The sequence below is a fragment of the Typopeltis vanoorti genome, chromosome 16 (assembly GCF_054136105.1).
Source record: "Typopeltis vanoorti isolate ZY-2024b chromosome 16, IOZ_Tvanoo_1.0, whole genome shotgun sequence".
NCBI lineage: Eukaryota > Metazoa > Arthropoda > Arachnida > Uropygi > Thelyphonidae > Typopeltis > Typopeltis vanoorti.
The window spans coordinates 72,393,464-72,416,436 of NC_143564.1; the positions used below are offsets into that span (position 1 = coordinate 72,393,464).

Here is a 22,973-nt window from a genome sequence, read left to right on the forward strand (position 1 = left end):
TCAGTCTCAAGTAGAGTAATGTGGGCAAATATAAGAATGAGAAACTGGACAATGAGACTTATTTGTGGCTATGGTCCCACAGAAGGTTCTACTAAGGTAGAAGTGGAGGAATTTTTTGAGGCTTTAGAAAAAGCAACTGACAGAATGAAAAAGGAAAAGTTAGTCCTTGTTCTGGATCTAAGAGTGCAAAATGAAAGTGAGACATACAAAAAATATTTTGGGAAAATTTGGAGAAAAGAGCAAAGCTAATAATAATGGCAAATATCTGTTGGATTTCTGCTCAAGACATGGACTAGTTATTACTAATACCATGTTCCAACATAAACATGTGCACAAATTCACATGGAGAGAAGAGACAAGAAATAAGAAAAGTCTCATTGACTATGTTATTGTAGATAGTGATGTTTTCTCCCTTCCAATAAATAGTGATCACTTCCAATTTCAAATCCAGAGGATTTGAAATTGGAAGTGATCACTATTTAGTCTTGAGCGAGATAAAATTGAATTTCATATTGAAAAGAATAACATGTAAGAAAGTTTTAAAGCGAATAAAAGTTGAGCAGCTCTCAGATGTAAACTGTAGGCTAAAATACACAGATTATTAAAAAAAAAAATGAAAGAGTTTGAGAACAGGAACCAAACCTTGGAGATTCAGTGGCAAGCCTTGAAGAAAACCCTGACTGATTCAGCCAGAGAGGCATGTGTGAGGTGCTCTGCAAGGATAGAAATATCAGAACTACATGGTGGACACAGGAAGTTAAAGAGTTAAATAAATGTGAAGGAAAAGAAGAAAGCATATCAAAAGTTCCTGGTAAATAAGTTAGCTCGTGCTCTTAGAGAATACAGAGACAAATGCAAGAATGCTAAACAGTGTGTAAAACTAGCTAAACAAAAGTCATGGGAGGACTTTGGAAAGAATATAGAAAATAAATATCAAGAAGGTGGCAAAATATTCTGGGTGTTGTTGAAGAAACTTAGGAATGGAGGAAAGAGTGCTGTAAAAGGAGTTAGAGATGATAAAGGTGACATGAAAACAGGAGAAAAAGATATCCTTGAAGTATGGAGTAATTACTTTGAAAAACTGCTAAATGAAACAAGCAGTGATGACAGCACAGTGGTAAAAAATACTGATTAGGCATGCAGTCAGGCATATATATCCATACTTGAAGTAGAAAAAGCCATCAAAGGCTTAAAATGTGGAAAAGCAGGAGTAGATGATATTCGACCAGAAATGCTGAAGTATGGTGGTATAAAAGTCTTACAGTGACTGCACTGCATAGTTCAGAAAGCCTGGAAGAACGAATTGCCGATGATTGGAGTAGAACTCAAATAGTACCCATATATAAAAAGGGAAATAAAACTGAATGTGAGAATTATAGTGGTATTTCCCTACTGGGTGTTCCTGGCAAGACCTATGCAAGTATACTTGAGAAACGGTTGAGAAGAACTGTGGAAGAAAAGCTTGGTGAAGAACAAGTTGGATTCAGGTCAAACAGAGGCTGTCAGGATCAGATCTTCACTTTACGACAAATAGTCGAGAAAGCATGGGAACATAACAAAGATCTGTATTTAAGTTTTGTCGATTTGGAAAAGGCATATGAAAAGTTGCCAAGAGAAAAGCTATTCAATACGCTACAGTTATATGGTGTCAATGGATCATTATATCAAGCAATACATAGTCTTTATTTGAGTTGTAAGTCAGCAGTTAGAATTGAAGGAAGTACAGGAAGATGGTTTAATATCAAATCTGGTGTGAGACAAGGATGTACATTATCCCCTCTGTTATTCATTATCTATATGGATCACTTTATGAAGGAAAGTGGTATTAAACATGATATCAGAATTGAAGATGTTAACGTCAGCTCTTTGCTTTAATGCGGATGATGTTATACTTCTAAATAAATCTGCTACAAGTCTGCAAGATTCTCTGACTAAACTGAATAATTGTTGTAATAGATATGGTATGAAGGTCAGCAATAAAAAGACAAAGACAATGAAAATAGGCAGTTGTGAGTGGAGAACCAGTGAAACAAGTAAAACATTTCAGCTACTTAGGCACGATTTTTACTGAAGATGGTAAATTAAATATAGAAATATACAACAGAGTCAGCAAAGCTGGTATGGTGGGAAGTCAATTGAATAAATTCATATGGAATAAGAGAGAAATTAGTCGGAACACTAAATTAGCTGTATACAAGACTATGTTCAAACCAGCTTTAACTTATGGATCTGAGAGCTGGTTCAGAAGTAAAACACTTGACCAAAGACTAGAGAGTGCAGATATGAGAGTCCTGTGAAAGATTAGAGGCGTGAACAGATGGCATCAATGGCAATATCATATTAAAAACGAGGATATTAGGAAAGAACTTGACATTGTCAGCATCCAGGAATGCATTAGCAGAGCTAATCTCAGCTGGTATGGTCACTTAAACAAAATAGGTGAAGAAAGATTAGCAAAACAAGTGTTCTCTGCCAGGTTGGCAGCAAAACGACCCAGAGAAAGACCAAGATATAGGTGGATTGATACAGTACAAAGTGCCTTACACGATAGAAATATAAGATCTGATAATGTTGGAGTCTTGATAAGTAATAGACTGATTTGGAGGAAAATTGTAGATAGGAAGTTAGTAATGATGTAATTTTTTTTCATGTAGTACTATCATAACCTGTACACCCCTTTAGGGTACATGGCAGGAATTTGATGATGATGATGTTGATGACCAAATTATGCATGTTTTGAATTTCCTCTTTCTGTGTATTATTTATTTTATAATAATAAAATAAATAATAATAGTTAAAATAATAATTATTAAATTAAAATAATAGTACACAAATTTTTGAAAGAAAAAAATGAAACTGGCTGTCATTTTTTTCTTTCAAACTGCAGTTCGGATTACTGGAGGGTTCGTACTAAAGAGGTTCGGATTAGCGAGATACCACTGTACTTCTACATCCCAAGTTATCAAATCTTCCATAATCAGTGCCTTAAATACTGATTTCCATGATATATTTAGTGGGGTAAGGACCTGAATTCCTCATTTTCATCAAAGAAAGACCACACTTCGTCTCCCCTCACCTTTAATCCCCCAACCGGCGAGAACTTATATACACATCCAGATAAATCTGGATACGATTCTGTAACACCTATTGAATAACATGGATAAGAAGTGCAAGTTGGTCTCACTATTTCATCCACCTCGGACGGTAGAGATTTTAATAATACCAGCTGTACAAGCAACCAGATATGTTTCCTTGGACTGACTTACACCTCTAGCCTCCTCTCCTAGCTAAGTTCATCACATCTAGCTTCCTTTGCATCCAAAAAACTAGGTGTCCTTTTCCTCTCAAGACATTACTTCTCACCAATACAATTCCTAGCATCATATAGATCCCAAATCTACCTTTAGAATAATTTTCTTAGATATGGCATAATTAAACAAAAATACCTCTAAATATGCTTTATGTTACCCAGCAGAAGGTGATTTGGTTAAGCAACTCTTCTTTCTGAACAATAATCCAACCAAGGCATAGAAGTTGCAAAATAACCTGGATGTTATGAATACCCTGAAGGAAAAGTAACATTTACAGTATAATTAGAAGGCAAGTAAGGAGAGATCTGGAGTATTTGGTAACTGGTTAGAGTTATCTAGTATTCATTGGTAGGCATATGAACAATTTGTGCACAATTGAAGAATATTTTGTGAACATAATCTCCAAGGAGATGTGATATAAAGTGAGGTTCACTGTTAGAAAAGTAGAAGTGAAGAAAATGAACAGTTAAAGAAAGGAAATCAAATAATGACCAGGTCAACAAGATTGCAAACGTGCAACTATGGACTTATAGTTCTCGTGGAGAGGCTTAGACGTTAGTTATGCATTTTTCACTAAATAATTTAAGGAAATTATGTCAACTAATCCTAGTTGACATTAAAATACATTATATACATTAAAATAAATTTCAATATAGTTCAATATTTCGGCAACGTCACGTTGCCATTTTCAAGAAACTTAAGAACAAGACAAGTGCACGCAGTAAGTGCACGAACAGTAAGCGCAGGAACAACAAACAGTAAGTGAGGAAGAAGCAGGAAGCTATTATTTCTCCTAAAGTCCTGATGGTGCTCCCTAGTGAGCAATGTTGATATTCTTGGGTGATTGGGCTGAAGGTCTTCTGATGTAAGTTTCCCAAATGTGAGGCAGTCTCATGCAGCCAAATTTGTTGAGGTTTGGATTGTTTCTTAGGGCTGAAGCTGATTCCATGAAAAGCCTTTCATATTTGTATTTACTATGGTGTATTATCATGGCTTTCTTCCACCATATTCTATCGCAGGTATCCAGCACATGGTCAGTAAGACCAGAGTAGCTGTATTGGTGAAACCAGATGTAGTCCTTGTGTTCTGAAATTCTGATATTTGCTGTCCTGCCTGTTTGGCCAAAGTAGGACAGCTTACAGCTGCAAGGGACCTGGTATACACCAGGTAGGTGTGGGGGGAGGGGGGGGAAGTTGGTCTTTAGTAGAGTGGATAAGGGATGCCAATTTTTTATATGGTCTGAAACAAGAAGTCATGTTTTTTTAAGATTTTTGTAATTTTTTCTGAGGTCCTTCGGATATAGAGTATGGTGATGGATTTAGAGTAATCCTTGTTCTGAGGGGGAGAGGGGGGTTGTGGTTTACTGGTTTCAATATTTTTTGGATTTTTTTTTTTTGGGGGGGGGTAGCCATTGGCTGAGAAAGTGTTGAGAATGTGGTTTAGTTCTGTGGTCAGGGCATTGTCATTTGAACAGATAAGTTTAGCCCTGTTGTGTAGTGTCTTAATGATTCCATATTGTTGCGAGGAGGGGTGGTGGTGAATGTATCTTGTTGGTGAATGTATCTGCCTGTGTGGGTGAGTTTTCTATAGACTGAGAAAACCAAGGTTCTATCAGGCTGGTGGGTGACTAGTGTGTCTAAGAAAGGAAGGCAGTTGTTTTTTTCTTCTTCCAGGGTGAATTTGATTCTGGGGTGTTGGTTGTTTAAGTGTTAGGAAGGAGAGGAGTGCATCGGAGCCATGTGGCCAAATAGCGAACACATCATCAACATAGCGAAGCCGAATGGTTGGTTTTTGTGCGACAGAATTTAAGGCTTTCTATTCAAAAGTTGGCCAAGGGTTGGGAGAGTGGAGAACCCATGGCTGTCCCCTCTATGTTTGTAGAATTTTCCTTGCCAAACAAAATAGCCTGAGTTCATTGTGAACTGAAATGGGGCAGTGATATCAGGAGGAAATTTAGCTTGGATTAGCTTTAAGGATTCTTTGAGTGGGACATTTGTGAATAAGGAGGAGACATCAAAACTGACCATTATGTCAGTGTGTTTGAGTGTAAGGTTTTCTATGCTGGCTTTGAAGTGGGCTGAGTTTTTTTATGTGTGAAGGTGTGTTGCTAGTATAGTGTGAGAGAGCTTTGGCCAAATGTTTAGCTAGTTTGTATGTGGGGAAATCAATGCCATCCACTATGGGACGTAACGGCACATTTTCCTTATGTATTTTTGGGAGTCCATAAATACGGGGGGGGGGGGGGGTATGGAGTTAAATGGTTTTAATTTAATTTGTTAGTGATTTCCACAGGCCAAGAAGTGACCTTCTTAAGGAGCCTGTGGAGTTTTCTAATTTGTGAGTTGTTGGGATTGATTTGGCTACATGAAACTGCCTCAAATTTGGGAACCTACATCAGAAGACCTTCAGCACAATTGCCCACTGGGGGGGGAGGCACCATCAGGACTTTAGGAGAAATAACAGCTTCCTGCTTCTTCCTCACTTACTGTTTGTTGTTCCTGCGCTTACTGTTCGTGCACTTACTGTGTGCACGAGTCTTGTTCTTAAGTTTCTTGAAAATGGCAACAGTAAGTTGCCGAAATATTGAAGTATATTAAAATTTATTTTAATGTATATCCTAGTTGACGTTGTAATTTCCTTAAATTATTTAGTAAAAAATATGGACTTATAGCTTCAAATATTTGTCAGTACTAGTGAGACCGGAAGCACCATGTCATCATTGAGCTTTGTTACCACAATTTTGTTTTTTGCTTCATGCAGTAGGCATAGCTAGAATGTGATATTATTTTATTATTTAAATATAAAGAGCCAATAGGCTTCATTTCGGCAATATAAAGATTATTCAAATTAAGGGGATATTAAATCCCACATTGTTTTAAAACCGAATAAGAAACTCAAAGATTGGAATCAGAGAGTTTCTTGCCGAATATAGTAAACTATAAAAGTATCGGTGGCCACTAGCGTGAGCTAATGGGGAAAGTTCTGATCGCTAATCTCATTAGCGATCAGAACTTTCCCCACCTTTGCAACGAGTTGCCTGAGATTGTACTACGTACTAGGACTACTTGCATTAGCTCACGCTAGTGGCCGCCGATACTTTTATAGTTTACTATATTCGGCACGAAACTCTCTGATTCCAATCTTTGAGTTTCTTATTCGGTTTTAAAACAATGTGGGATTTAATATCCCCTTAATTTGAATAATAATTATTATAATTATTTCGGGAAACTCCAAGGAGTCAACAGACTCATTGAGGGAGGCCCTAACATCATGTCAAGAACAACTATTCGACATTCACACAGTGTCTATCATACCTCGCCTTGAACTCATTCATGGTCATAGCACCCACAACAGACTCTGGCAGCTTATTCCACTCATTCACCACTCTCCAAGTAAAAAACTAGCTCTGACACCCCCTGCTAACCATATTCTTGGCCAGCTTCTATGTATGGCCCCTAGTCCTCCCACCACCAGTCCTATTCTCAAAAATATCTTCTGGATTAATCTTATAGAAACCCTTCAATAATTTGAATGTCTCAATCATATCACCCATTTTCTGCCTATCAACCAATTTTGGCAAGCCACAAATCTTCAACCTGTTCTCATAAGGTTCATTCCATAGACCTGGTATCATCTTGGTCACTCGTCTCTGGATCCTCTCCACCTCCTCCCCATCAAGAAGAAACCCTGGCTCCCATATCTGGGCACAGTAGTCTAGATAGGGTCTTATCAAAGCTCGATATAGAGGAACAATAACTTGTTTGTCTCTGCTTGTTAAAGTATTTTTCAGCAACCAAGTGATTTGATGAGCTGATTTAGCCACTTTTGCAATGTGCCCCCTAAACTTCAACTCCATATCCACCAACACTCCCAAATCCCTGGCCTCATCAATCTCCTGGAGTACGGTTCCACCAATGTGATATACTGCTGCTAATCTTTTCACTCCAAAATGCATAACCTTACACTTTGCCACATTAAATTAACATCCATTTTCCCTAGCCAGTCCTCCAAACTATCCAAATCATCCTGCAAAATTTTGACATCCTGTGCACTCAAATTGTTCTACCCAACTTTGCATCATCAGCAAACAAGTGAACACTTCCTCTCAGATGCTTTCCTATATCGTTAATGAACAAATTGAAAAGTAGTAGTCCAAGAACAGAACCCTGCGGCACACCACTAGTCACAAGCCATCTTTTGGACTTCACTCATGAATAAACCATTCTATGGTATCTCTCCATCAACCACCCTCCTATCCATCTCACCAACCCTATATCCATCCCCATCTGTTCAAGTTTACTGATTAGAGTAACATGTGGTATCCTGTCAAAGGCCTTGGCAAGGTCCAGCAGAATCACTGTAAATCCATTACCTTTATCCATTTCAGCCATCACTGTGTTACAAAATGTGAGCAAGTTACTGAGGCATGATATATACCCTTCACAAAACCATGTTGTCCCCAATACAGTATCCCATTTTCATCTATCCAATCCTGTATTCTTCTCTTGACTAATTTCTCCAAGACCTTGACAACGATTCCTGATATGCTAATTGGTCGGTAATTTACAAAAGCAGTCTTGGAACTTCCTTTATGCAGTGGAACTATTTTCCCCTCTTTCCACCCCTTCAGGACTAACCCAGACCCAAGACTCAAATTAAACAAAATGGTCAAGGGTACTGACAATTCTTTAGCCGCTACACGTACGACACGAGCTGGTATACCATCCAATCCCACAGATGTATTGACATTGAGGTTAAGCAATAGACTACTCACCTCCACTTCATTCACTACAATTCCCATATAATCACTTGGTTCATTCATTTCTGCAATGTCACCACCTGGATGATATATTTTTGCAAAGTATATATGATATCTGTGTATGTCACAATTTTGTTTTTTGCTTCATGCAGTAGGTATAGTTAAATTGTGATATGATATCTGTGTATGTGTGTGGGCTTACTCACAGCTGATATACAGATAAGGAAAACTTTTTCTGAAGCACTCAAAGTACTCAGAGATTTGTCTGAAATTCTTCAGTTCCTTAGGGAAGAGATCACATAGCTCAGTTGGTACCAATAATGCCCTTTAGCTGGAAAGCTCAGGATTCAAATCCAAGGACACCAAAGAACCTTTATCAGGGCTTTTCATTTGAAGGTGAGTTAGATAGACTTATATGAAAGTGGCAAGGTTTTCCCTCTTGAAAACTTGGGTTTTTCATCCTACAAAACAGACAAACAGGCCAGATGAACAAATGAACTTACACATGTACAAGCAACCAGATATGTTTCCTTGGATTGACTTACATAATATACCGACCTCATAGCCTTAGGTGCTTTAGCTGTAAATCTAAAACTAACAAACAATGAGTCCCTTAGGACTTCTCAAGCACTCTGTCTTTCTCAGCTTACAGAAAGCCTACACACACACACACACACACACACACACACACACACACACACACACACACACACACACACACACACACACACACACAGATGGGTAGATATATATATACACAGTTTTCCATCATTCTCCCTACCAACAATATGGTCTCATAAAAACCATTGTTAACAAAGCTTCCAGCTCTGTTCACCAGGCTTTCCTCACACCCAAATTCTTCTTTATTCGATATATATCATCCCATCCAAGCTATAATGCAAAAAACATTAACAAAGTAATTGTTACTCCTACTATCTCACATACTCTCAACATACAGATTACAGTAATGCTATTACAATTTCCTATATGTGAGGCACCTCAGAAAAAACAACCAGAACTTTAAAAAAATATAATCACTACAAATAAACTTCATATGAAGCTGGCTATCATTATCTGCTTTCCTAAGGATCACATCCCTCAACCACCACCACCCCCCTCTCTCTCTGTTCCAGGTTTGAACATGGTGTCTTGCAACCATCAACTTGTATTGTGGAAAAAAACTGGGAGATCTAGGAACAACTTTTTTTTTCTTAACTGACCTCAAGCAAAGACCTTATTACAGACTAAAAAATATGGACCCTCCTTTTTTTTATGTTAGTTTGTTTTTACCAATAATTCACACTAATAATCTATACCAGTGGGCACCAAAGGGGTTGATATGACATTGTTAGGGGTCGATTGGGGGTCGACAGAAAAATATAAGACATCATTGTATGAGTAATATTTAATTCGGTTAACTTGGATTACCTCCATGACAAAAGACATGGAGGTAATGACAACGCAATTAAGAGTGAATCGTGGGATCAGTACCTCCATCTTACAGGTCCATGAATAGGACCTGTAAGATGGAGTAAGGTCATGAAAATAGTTACTGAGGCCAATCAAGTAGGCCAAAATGACGTATTTACCAATAAAAGGATGTTGGTGGTTCCTGCTGGCCGGTGCAGTGGGAGCAAGATTGCAACACGTGCATGGTTCTTATTTACTGATACTTAAAAGTATTCGATCTCAGTCTCAATTTTGCGCATCGACATACAAGTGAGAGTTAATGTTCTAAAATTCATCAACATACATATTATAATTCAATCGTTATTCATTCACAAACTAAACTTCTCTATGTTGAAGAGTTGAGCAGCGCTGGTAGTAATACCAGTGATATTAATACCGGTAGTTTATTAATATCACTAGTAATACCAGTGATATTACTAGTGATAGTAGTAGTAATAGTAATATAATAACATATACTATATTATACATACAATAAATACTGTAACTATAAAATAAACAATCTAAAACTCGCATAAGCATCTTTTTTTGCTTGTCCTATTATAATTACGTAATAGTAAAATATAGGGGGTCGATAAAAAGTCAAGAAACGCTTGAAGGGATCGATGGGCAAATGACTTTGGTGGCTCCTGATCTATACTAATGATAACAGCAAAAAAAAAAAAAGTCTGTTCAGCACCAAAAAAGACACCAGAAAGAAACAAGTACTGTTTCATTCATGAAATTTTCAAACAGTTTTAGACTGTTCCAAAATAACTTTACAACTAGTAAAGTGTCCACACAATATCAATTTGCTAGTTTCCACTAACTTCTGTGTGTGTGGAAATTATGTATCTAAAAGAAGCATACTACAACTAACTATTTTTTCACACTTTTTATTGCATATTCTACTCTAAGACTATATATTGAAACGCATAGTCTTAGAGTAGAGGCTAATGCCAAAGGTTACTTGACTTTCTTCCTTCCAGTTATAAAATCTACTAGTTATATTTTGTATAACTATATAAGAATATATATAAAAAATGCCAATTATACTAGTTGATAAAAGAGACTGATGATTGTTAATCAGCTATGTACTCACAGGATCAAAATGAATTTTTCTTCGTTTCTTCATGTTGTCAATCTCATCCTTATTATCTTCAATTCCACCTTGTGTTCTCTTCCTCTTTGGCATTTTGACTAGATGATCGATGACTAGAGATGTGTGTTTATAAGTAATTTATTTGCCTATAATATTAAAGAATAACATAATTAAATCAGTGATATATACTACACATAAACACAGTAATACCTCAAGTTATGAGAGTAATGCATTCCACAATAAGGTTATGCAACTCACTGAAAACATGCATAACTGGAGAGATTTCTGAGATTAATGAAAACAGAAAAAACACAAAATTGGTTTCATAAAGAATGTAAAAATAAATGAAATAAAAAGTGTAAGAATTCATCATGATATGACATGAAAATTTAATAGATGAAAGAAATAGCAAAAATAATAAATAAAATAGAAACAGTGTCTGACATCATTCACTGACTCTTCATCTTCACTAGATGTTTGACATAAAGACTTCAAAGCATTCTTATTAAAATGACATTGAAATGACACTCTTATTAAAATGACTTACTAAAATGACATTCATCCTTAAAACTTCTTTCACGCTATTCTTTATTCCCTTCAAGTGATATTTTTATAATGGTTGACACATGTATAGATAAACAGAATTTATTAAAATAAGTATTTAGGCTTAGTGCTGGTTTACACTCATAATACAATTTAATGGAATAACTACAGCACAAAGAGAAAGAATTTAAACAGTAGTCTTAATTGTTTCAATATTTAATCTCTGTTCACAGAGATATCTTCAGGAATTCAATGTTAAAACTGTAATAAAACACACAAGAAATAATAAGTGGAAGAAATGAAATTAAGACTATATGTAGACTAAAGTCTTATATCTCATGGCTCGGACAAATTACTCTTTCCACCTCAACAGTCAGCAATCACAGAATCCAGTTCACTATTGAAAAAGAAAACATCAACAGCATGCCTTTTTTAGATAGTCTAATCACGTCTGCCCAATGGCGCACTTTCTTTTGTACTTTACAGAAAACCCACCCACATAGGTAGATATGCAGGGTGTTTCAAAAGGGGATATACAACTTTGAATGACAATAGAAGGTAAATAGTGATAGATGGACAATTTTTATTACCATACAAATGAAGCGCATTACTTCAAGTGTATTACCATACACTTGAAGTTTCAACACAGACAGTTAAAGTTCGATATGACCGCCTCCAGTAATTCTGCAGACGAACCATCTGTAATCAATTTCCTGCCACATGCAGCAGAGCATATCAGCATAACTTCAGCAATGCCGGCAGTAATTCTGGAATGCAGCTCATCTAAATCGGCTGATAGTGGTAGTACAAACACTCAATCTTTCACAAAGCCCCACAAAAAAAAATCTAACAGAGTAAGGTTGGTGGAATGCAGTGGCTATGTTACAGGTGTGCCTCTACCAATCCATCTGTCTCAAAAACAGGAGTCGGGGTACAACCTTACATCTGTCAGGTAATGTGAAGGAGCTCAATCCTGCTGGAAATGTGCCTTCATGGTCATCGTCATTTAATTGTGATATTAGGTACTCTTGTAGCATATCCAGATACACACCAATAGTAACTGTAGATTAAAAAAAGAAAGTCCATGCACTTTCTTCTTGCTTATGGCGCAAAAAAGTTAGCCTTTAGTGTGCCACAAACATGTCCTACAATGCTGTGTGGATTTTTGCTTCCCCAAATTCTGCAGTTGTGTTTACTTGCCCACTTAAGTAGCAAGTGCACTCATCACTGAAAACGATTGTTTCCGAAAAGTCTTCATTTTGTTTTATCCTACTGATCATTTCCATGCAGAAATCCTTGTGTATCTTCTTATCGTCTTTCTTCAAATGTTGTACAAGGATAAATTTGAAGGGCCTTAAATGTAGATGCTGTCATAAAACACACCACACAGTCACATGTAGAATTCCAATCTGATGAGATGCACGTCTCGTTGACTTTCCAGGGCTTCTCTGGAAACTTTCCCGAACTTCTTCCACTACCACATCGGAAGCACACAGCCTTCCCGTTGACCTTGGATGATGCACAGAATAGCCTGTTTCCAAAAAATTCTTGTGCTATGTGTAGATTGTGTGCCCACTAGGAGGTTCTTTGCTGTATTGCATGTAGAAATTCCTCTGAACTTGTGATGTAGACTTAGTTTTCTCAAACCGAAATACACAACGTACTCTTTCTGTACCACTGAAAGTCACAATTTGCAAATGGTGTTATGTATCACGGCATCTAGTGTTGTCATTTGGTAATAAAATTACGTGACTAAGTGCTTCGCTACATTATGACACTCAGTCAGCTTTTGTACATCTTCCAAGTTGCCACATATACCTACAAATTATCTGTCCCTCCACTTCCTCACATCCAGTTCAAAACATAAAGACTACAGTAATGCCATTACTATGTTCTATATCTGGAACACCTCAGAAAAAATAGCAGAACTTGAAAGAAATATAATCTCTGTACTGCTTTCCTCATATGAAGCTAGCTTCCCTTCTCTGCTCTCCTAAGGATCCGCTTCCTCCCCTCTCTATTCCAGGTGTTTACAAAGTTCCCTGTCCTTGCAAATTATAATATTATGGTCAGTCAGGTCTAGCAGACCATGCCTTGGATACCTCGCACAGAATCAGATGGAAGAAAACTATCATGCTCCATCACAGTAAATACAAACTTGAACACTCTTTTTAGAATCAGTAGCAGATTTAAACAACCAGCCTAATCTTAATAAATATGGTTGTATTAAACTTCCCAAGATTTGGCAAACTTTAATTCTTGGGTTTCCTGCCCAACATCTAAGGCTAGCCAGCAGCACCCACAGAGGGCACCTCTCATAAGACGTTAGTCTTCATATAGTCTAATTTCATTTCTTCCACTTATTGTTTCTTGTGTGTTTTTGTGAGTACATTATTGCAATTTTAGCGTTGTATTCCTGAAGATGTCTCTGTGACAGAAACAGAATATTGAAATGATTAAACCTGCTATTTAACTCCAATATATTTCATCATATGTTACAAATCACAACTAAGTTAACATGTTGAAAATTTTTTCATTTGGTTATACTATACATTAAAGATGATACAAAATTATAATCTTGATTTCATCCTTTATCCAAGTGTAAGCAAACAACGTTTGCACGTGAAGTCACTTGACAACTGGGCTACTTGTATACAGAGGCTAATTATTGCACATCAATTGCCTTTATCCAAGTGCTTATATTTGGATAAAGGATGAAACCAAGAATGTAATTTCTTGACATCTTTAATTTATAGTATAACCATGTGGAAAAACTTTCAACATCTATCTCCTATCCAGACTATTTTAGTAATAACGTTTGACATCCCTTTGGCTACGTGCATATGAAATATGACTTCTGCATAACTTCAACCTTGGTATCTCTAAAATAGGGTGGAATAATTGACCGTGAGATGTGGTGATTAATACCCTTGGAGGGTAATGGATGGCAATGCTGCAGCCAATGAAGTTCTAACTGAGGCTCAGCTATTGCTGTTACCTCTTGCCATGATCAGAGCTTTAATAGCTCAATAACACCTAATCCTACACTGTCCTCTACAGATAACGGGGAAGATGAAAAGCATTCTTGCTTCGCCCCTTTAAGCCAGTCCTTATAAGGACTTGGTATCCCTTCTAGGTGTGGCTCCCTAGAAGAGATACCAAGTCAAACATGGTATCCCTAGAAGAGATACCATGTTTTACGGTTCCAATCTGTTACCGATTGGAACAGTAAAACATGCATTCTACAGCTGCCCTCTTGCCCTACGTATTTGGAACAAATTATGTAATGTGTTGGACATTGCAGTACTTACCGAACAGGTTATATTTTTACAATACCCACCACCTATCAGCAATGAGAAGAGAATTTTGATTTCTATAATTAATGAATTAAAATACCATTTATGGAAGTTAAAAAGAAACATGGATTTGAAACCAGCAATATGACATCCAAATGCTTTATAATATTGTATGGTGGAAATTTTATTGTTCAGTCAGACGATTTTTGTATTTAGAAAGAAATATCCTAGGAGAGATCAAATTTATCACTAGATGGTGTAGACGACCCACATTATGGGTGGTCAACACCATAATGTGGGTGGTTCCATCCTCTTAATTCAATGTGGTCATATAGTCAATTGCAGAGATGACTAGAGAGCAATCCCAGGCAGAGAAGGCCAACTCAAGGCAGTTAACCCAGATGGGGCTAACCACCTGAGTATCAGTTATCTCTGTGCTTCAGTTTCAATTGGTCTTTTGGTTGTTCATCTATATGAGATTGGAGAAAAAGGAAAATTGATAGCCTTTGGCTATAAGATGATATAAAAGAGCAGAGGCCTTTTCTCTATCTGTCATGCCATCCATCTGTCTTTCTTTCTCCTAATACTATCAAGCTCTCTTGCACCCCTACTAACTACTCTAGGCCTATGATGAGCAACCCTTACCTTTTTCATCTTGTGAGTGCGTTAGTCTTTGGCTTCTACCCAGACTGGTTTAGACCTCAATAAAGGTCTAAACCAGTCTAAAGGTCTGAGCAGTGGCCCTTCCCATAATGCATAGTATTATACATGTCTGTAAGGATATGTGCCTTGCATTATGGGATACTAAGGCAAGTGATGTGAAGTCATCAGCCTCAATATAAAAGTAGTCTAGTCATGAACTGACTTCACGAGCAAACAAAGTTTGCTTACACTTGGATAAAGGATGAAACCTATTAGCGTTCAAAGGGAAATTGGTTAACTTACGTAATTCAAATATAATGTTACATAACTTATGCATTATTACAAAAAAATAATAAAAAATATGAACAGTTACCTGCAATTACTTCCAAAAACTTTGGGACAGGAATGCAATCAGAACAGTTAAGAATCAAACAATATAGTAAAGTTTCAAAAAACAGGCAATCAAATTAAAATCGACTAGAATAAAAACTGTTGGTCTAATGTCATGAAACCGAGAGTGATTAGAATCCAAGTATGTCAGGACTACATCGGAAGAGCCAGTCTTCCAAAATACTATCTATCAAGTGCTTCGTTCACTGGCATGAACAAAGCACTTGAGAGATAACGGGAATGGAGAGAGATAGTAATTTATTTTTGGAGGTAGAAAAGAAAAGTTTCTAAGCTGGTTTGAAGATGGTGTACAGATTATACTTGTAAGATAGTGTATGGAAATTCTTTTAACATCAGATTTTAGTCTAGTTGAGGAATGATATCTAGATGGTGGCTTAGTTATATCTATTAGTATAGTACACTCACAGATACGAGCCCTTCAACACTTCTGCGCATGTCAAAAGAAGGAGAATCCATTCCGATAATAGGGTAATCAATCCGTATTGTGGGATGAGTTGTTTATTATTACATATCAAAAAATTAACTTCTCTTTTATGATCATTGTAATTTTTAAAGTGGTAACTATTTTGCTTGTATAACAGCTGGAACAATTTACATATAAAGCATGCGATTTCGTGTGTTGGTGACCAATTCGTACATTGCCTTATTTCTTTCTCCCCTTCAACATGAATTGACTCTTCTTGGCAGCCTGCCAACGATGGCTCTCGCTTCTGTGGTCAGACTAGTCAAGGTGATGATATCCTTGCAGTTTGGTCCCACTAAGAGACAGACTTACAATTTCTGGAAAAAATAAACTCCTAGTTTCAGTAACTATTTAAGTTTTGTTATTGAGCTTCCATATTTTTTACAGGAAGTATTCAATTTTCTATTTACAGAAAATGTTCTTTTTTTGGCAGATACAGCCATCTGTCTTTACACCTTCATCCACTGCAGAAGAGATAGGTATTATCAAGATTTCACAAGCTGCTCTTCTGATTCCCTTCTGCTGGAAGAATTAAATAAAATAAAAATCACCTTCACTACAAAAGGATATAATCAAACCACCATCCAGAGAATTACTGATAGATATCATTCCTTAACCTGACTACAATGTGATGTAAACAAGAGTTTTCATACTCTACCTTAAAGGAACATCAGAATAAATAGCATGGGTTCTTTGTATGGATAATCTATATATCACCTTCAAATTAGTTTGAAAACTGTCTTCTTTTCAATCATCTACTGAGGTTAAATTACCACCTCTTTCCCTGCTACATGTCAATTAAGTGTTCTGTTCATGTTGAATTTGTTATTTTGGACAGACTGGCTATCCTGCTAGGACTGGGGTGCAAAATCAGCACTGCATCAGATTTTTGGAACCTGAAAAGTCTAGCCTTATTGTGACAGAGAGTTCTTTAGAATCAAACCAAGATTCTTCATTCCAAATTTAAATTTTGTCGTGTTTCTTAAAAATCTGTGAAATGTAACAACACTGAATGAATCTTAACCACTCTGATTTCATGACAGTTTCAAAGGTTTGGAAAGAAATTACCATTAACTGATTTTTTTTTTTTTCCAGTGATAATGAATAAGTTATGCAACATGCATCCTGTTAACTCAGCTGTGACCAAGACATAAGTGAGTGGGCACATGCTACATGACTCATGTCTTGTGACTCCTGGTATTTCTCCCAGTAACTGGGAAAATAATGCCTTCACTGCCACAAAGTTATATTCTCATAATCTCTCTGGTAAATTTTCAAATCTTTAAGTTTCTTGTTTTTATTTGGCTATAAAATATAGCTAGATCTATAATATCCTCCACTTTACTATCTTAATTATGCCAAATTGAAATCTTTCAGCTCTATATTTCAGCTAAAAGTACTTTTTTTTTTTTTTTTTTGTGACAAGTGGTGAATGAATGGAATGGATTCCTAGAGTGGATGGTGAGTGCTCCAATGCTGATTGTCTTCAAGGCAAGGTATGAATGTCATTGTGGTATGTGAGGTGTTAAACTTCGCATGATGAGTAAGTCTCTGGACTCCATAGAGGCTTGAAAATAATGCAAATACAATTTTTAATAGTAGGAGAATTTGAAAATTCTTTAACTGTGCTAAATCAAATTGATTTTGCTACATTTAGTTGTGATTTTTATTATTATTATTAAAAGAGAGGGAGACCACATAGTACACACTAGCTACCATACTTATTTTTGAATTCATTCACAATGCTTGCACACGTAACATCCAATGGCAATCCATTCCAATCACGTACTACCCTATAAGAGAAAAATCAAGCCCTCACACCCTTCTTAGCGACATTCATTCTCAGCATCCAAGGATGCTCTCTTGTCCTTTCCTCACCCTCCATAAATTGAACACTTTCATCAACTGAAATTCTGTATGACCCTTTCTGAAGTTTGTATGTCTATCATATTACCCCCTCTTTCTACTGTTTGCTAGTGTCTGCAGTCTACAAATTCTCAATCTGTCATGATGAGTATTCCACAATCCTGATATCATTTTTAACACTCTTCTTTGCACTCGCTCCATTGTATCAGAATCACAACGGAAACCACACCTACATACAATAGTCCAAGTGAGATCTTATCAAGGTGTTGTAAAGAGGCAAAATGACATTCTTATCTTTTTATGTGAAAGTTTGTTTCAGCATTGCAATTATCTTTTGAGTTGTATTTGCAATCTTTGCTATATGGCCCCTGAACTACAACTTCCTATAAAACAGATCCCTAGCCTGATGAGTTTCTTCCAGCATAATCCCACCAATATAATATGACATTGGATATCTAATCATGCCAAAGTGCAGGACTTTGCATTCCTGATTACCTTAACCCTATTTTTGCATCATCAGCAAACAGCTAGCTGTCTGTCACTTGTCAAATCCTTCCCAATATCATTAATGTACAAATAGAATAACAATGGACTAAGGAGTGACAGACAGACACTTTCTGATATCTGTTGGTCAGCCATCCTCTTACCCACACTAATATTTTATAAAAAACCCACATTCTCCAATTTATGCAACAATCTTCCGTGCTGTATTCTGTCAAAAGCCTTTGCAAAATCCAAAAGTATCATGATGTAGCCATTCCCCTTGTCTGGTTCAATGGTAACATATTATAGAATGTGAGCAAGTTGCTAAAACATGACCTTCCCTTAGTAAATCCATGCTGTTCATTACAAAGTAGAGATTCACTGTCAAACCATTTCTGAATGAGAGCCCTAACCAATTTTTTCAAAATCTTCACCACCACTCCTGAGATACTGATTGGTCGATAGCTGGATACATCAGTCTTTGCACCACCCTTGTGCAATGGGATTACCATACATTCTTTCCATTACTGCAGAATCTTCCCTCTTCTGAGATTCAAGTTATATAGCCTGGTCCAAGGAATAGCCAGTTCAGCTGAACACTCTTTTAGTAACTGTGCTGATATCCCATAAGTTCCTATTGCTGAATTCTTATTCAGGTTGTGCAACAGCTCTAATACCTACTTTTCATACACCTGAGTTTCTTCAGAAGAGATAGCAGTGAATTCAATGTTACATACACCAGGTTGATAGCTTTTATTAAAATGGGCACTCATTAGTTGAACAACCTCTTCTGTATCTATCACCCTCACACTATCTGCATTCAGAAGAGTTATTCTTTCATATTCATTCTTTCTTTTACATGCAGCATGTCGATAGTAGAATAGTGGGTTGTCTTTAGCTTGCAGAGCCACTTTCTTTTCATACTCAGACTTAGCTTTCCATACAACAGTTGTGAATCTTCTGGCTTACTGCTTATAATTTTCATAATGCACATCATCCTTATGCAGACAGTATTCCTTCCACATTATCTATTTCTTACGAATCTCTTGCTTAATAAGATTAAACATCCATTTGACTCCTACCCTTTCTATCTGTCAAACTCTTTGGGACACACTCTGATATTGCATCATTTAAGTATTTTTTTTAAATGCTTCCCATACATTGTCGATATTCTTCCCATCCAGCAACTGATACCATTCCACTAAACTCAGTATACTCCTCAGTTGGTCATAATTTCTCGCTTTGTAATTTAGCATGTAACCTTTTCCGAATGGAACGTTCATAAACTTAGTCACTTCCCAAGTGAGTACTGCATGATGACTGTCACCAACCAGAGGCAAAATAGTTACGTCTTTAACTGAAATACCCTCTTACACTATAATCAAATTAACACTCTCTTACCTCGAGTTCATTCTGTCACATGCTGCTTGAGGAAGTTGTCCTGCAACAGCTGAATAAATTCAGTTTCATTCTTCTCATGAGATTTTACTGCTACCCAATCAATATTTGGATAATTCAAGTCTCCCATTCATGCCAATCATCTCTATCTGGTGATGCATTTCTTCATCACTAGCAACTGATCCATCAAGTATGTAACAAGATCCCCCACACACACATTTTGTCAAAATGTTTATAGAACTCTTGTAATTCAGCTGTGGTCTGTTTTTATCATGTTCTTTTGATTCTACAGGCCTACTATTTCAGAAATAAGACAATTATCATCAGTTTCTCTCTCTCTCTCTCCAGTTTGTGGTGAGCGCTCCAACTGTGGTATCTTCAAGACAAGGTATAACAGTTATTATGGTATGTGTTTGTTTTTTCTCTCTCTTATAATGTTTGATTCATTTCATCTAGTATTGCATGTTTCCTTCACATTCCCTAGAAAAAACATAATAATGATATAATAAAATAAAAACTTCTATATTTCAAAGGTTAGAATTTTAATACTCAACTTTTATTTCAAACTATTATTACTGAAATCATTTAAGTTTGAGGTAGTGAGTCTCTTAAGAGGTCTTTTCTGTTAGTCATCTTGAATTTAATCTTCTTATATGATGATTTTTTCAGCCTGGTTTCAGTAACCTAGTTACAATTTATAAGAGAGCAACAACTGTAATGAGAGGAACATTTTTCAAGGCTTTGCAAAATCTATATGTATTCACCATATAGATTGTCTTTGCTTCAATCTATATGGTGAATACATATAGATTTCAGTGTTGGCTGTTATTCATAACAGTGCTTCATAGCACAGACAGAGGAAAATAATTTATGGAACTTATTTTTGCTGGATTTCCAACTAGCATCATCAGAGCACAAACAATTCAAACTGTAACTGAAAAGAAGCTAATATCTATCCCAAGAAGGTGCTTTCTAGGGGATGGATAGAAATGAAGTTAACTTGAAAAAGTCAGTCTAAATCTAGTCTTAGAAGGATGATGGTCTCCCAGATCTTTGACAAATTAATGCAGCCATATACATTGAGGCTGTTGGGGGGGGGGCTATAATCTCTCACACCTACAGCAAACTTCTATGCATCACAGTTTTCTTCCATTTAATCCTGTATGCAGAAATGTCTAAAGCATGACCTGTCAAGCTTGAATTAACTTATAGATGATTGCATATGTAGTAGAAACATGATTGAATTTGCTATTTAAAAAAAAATAATAATAATTAATTAATTAATGAGTAATCTTGATTAGACTTTCCCAGATTTTTTATATAGATATACAGTCATTACGATTCAGGTTGGGGCAATGGAGCAAGGCCTCCACGCTTTCCTTGAACAAACGTTCGAACCTATAACAGGATCTATGTAAGAGGCGAGTCCTGGACCAAAAGATGCTGTGGTCAGTTTCAATCCCGTGTTGAGCCAATCCAGACTTTTCAGGTTTGTTGTGAAGAATGGAGGATTGATGTTCTTGGATTCTTTTTTCAAGAGAACGTCCAGTCTGTCCAAAATAATAGAGATCACAGTTGCACGGAATTTGATAAACTCCAGGAAGAGATAAAGTTGAGTGTTTGTCTTTAGGAGAAGGAAAATGAGAAGGCAATTTGTTAATAGGTGAATACGTAGTTGTTAAATCATATTTCTTTAAAATTCTTGTGATAGGTTCTGAAATACCAGAGATATAAGGAATAGGCACTCGACGTATTGAAAGTCAACTTTTATTTAGAACATTTAGAAAAAGTCCTCTTCGCATCTATTTTCCCTCAACCATCTTTTTGGGTAAGCTATATAGATGACATATTTACTATTTGGCCTCACAGCAAAAATGCTTTACCTTCTTTTTTAAACAATATTAATTCCTTGCATCATCACATAAAGTTTATTATGGAATTAGAAGAAAACAACCAGTTATCTTTTTTAGACGTTCTCCTCATCCGGTCACCTTCAAATATTCTTACAACTACAGTACACAGGAAACCAACATTCACAGGTCGTTATATTCTTAAAGAATCAGCCCATCATCCATGTCAAAAAACAGGAATTATAAAATGCCTCATCAGAAGAGCCAAAACTAATTGTTCTACTTTTGATTATCTACAGAAAGAACTTTCTACTATCCAACAACACATGAAACTCAATGGCTTTTCTGAAAAAAGTACTCAACGTCTTCTCAATTCTTATAATCCTCCACAAAACAACAAAGTTTCAATACGTCGAGTGCCTATTCCTTATGTCTCCGGTATTTCAGAACCTATTGCAAGAATTTTAAAGAAATATGATTTAACAACTACGTATTCACCTATTAACAAACTGTCTTCTCATTTTCCTTCATCTAAAGACAAACGCTCAACTTTATCTCTTCCTGGAGTTTATCAAATTCCGTGGAACTGTGATCTCTCTTATTTTGGACAGACGGGACGGTCTCTTGAAAAAAGAATCCAAAAACATCAATCCTCCATTCTTCACAACAAACCCGACAAGTCTGGATTGGCTCAACATGGGATTGAAACTGACCATAGCATCTTTTGGTCCAGGACTCGCCTCTTGCATAGATCCCATTATAGGTTCGAACATTTGTTCAAGGAAAGCGTGGCGGTCTTGCTCCATCACTCCAACCTGAATCGTAATGACTGTATATCTATATCAAAAATCTGGGAAAGTCTAAAGATTACTCATTAATTAATTATTTTTTTTAAATAGCAAATCCAATCATGTTTCTACTTCAAAATATTCCATTTCATACTTAGTGATATAACATCACGCAGCGTGTTCTAATTTTAACAATCTATTGTTAGTATTCTAGCTTATATTTTTTAAACTGTTCTTGTAATACCACTGAAGATGGTCTGCTATTTCCAGACCGAAATATTTGGTTAAATAAATATCTTTCTTGTGGTTACGTGATTATATCATTAAGTCTTATGTCACAAGTATCCTTGAAACAACAAATATGTAGTTTTTATCTTCAAGGCAGATGTGTTAATAGATCTTCTAGTCTATCAAAATTAGGCTAAGTTGTAGGTACAAGTAACTTCATGGACATCCAAGATATATAAGAAGCAGCAGCAGCTGATCCTTAGGAGAATGGATGAAGGTTGCTGGTTCGATGTTTGATTTCAAAGTGATTGCAATTATATTTGCAGAGATCTTTAGCCATTTTTTCTGAAGTACCTTGAATATAAGGAATGGAAATAGTTTGCTATG

At 36.4% G+C, this 22,973-nt stretch overlaps 1 protein-coding gene across 6 annotated transcripts in view; it reads right to left on the bottom strand.

Annotated features, from left to right (window-relative positions):
* Positions 1-22,973, bottom strand: part of polybromo (protein) — a 686,480-nt gene that overhangs the window by 658,321 nt on the left and 5,186 nt on the right. For 5 of the 6 annotated variants that reach the window (XM_090406695.1, XM_090406694.1, XM_090406697.1 and 2 more), the window contains exon 2: positions 10,619-10,764. In XM_090406695.1, coding sequence (XP_090262821.1) covers positions 10,619-10,711 — 93 coding nt within the window. In that variant the 5' untranslated portion in view covers positions 10,712-10,764. Of the gene's footprint in view, positions 1-10,618; positions 10,765-19,723; positions 19,769-22,973 lie in introns of those variants that run through there. The other variant, XM_090406693.1, reaches the window with a different exon arrangement.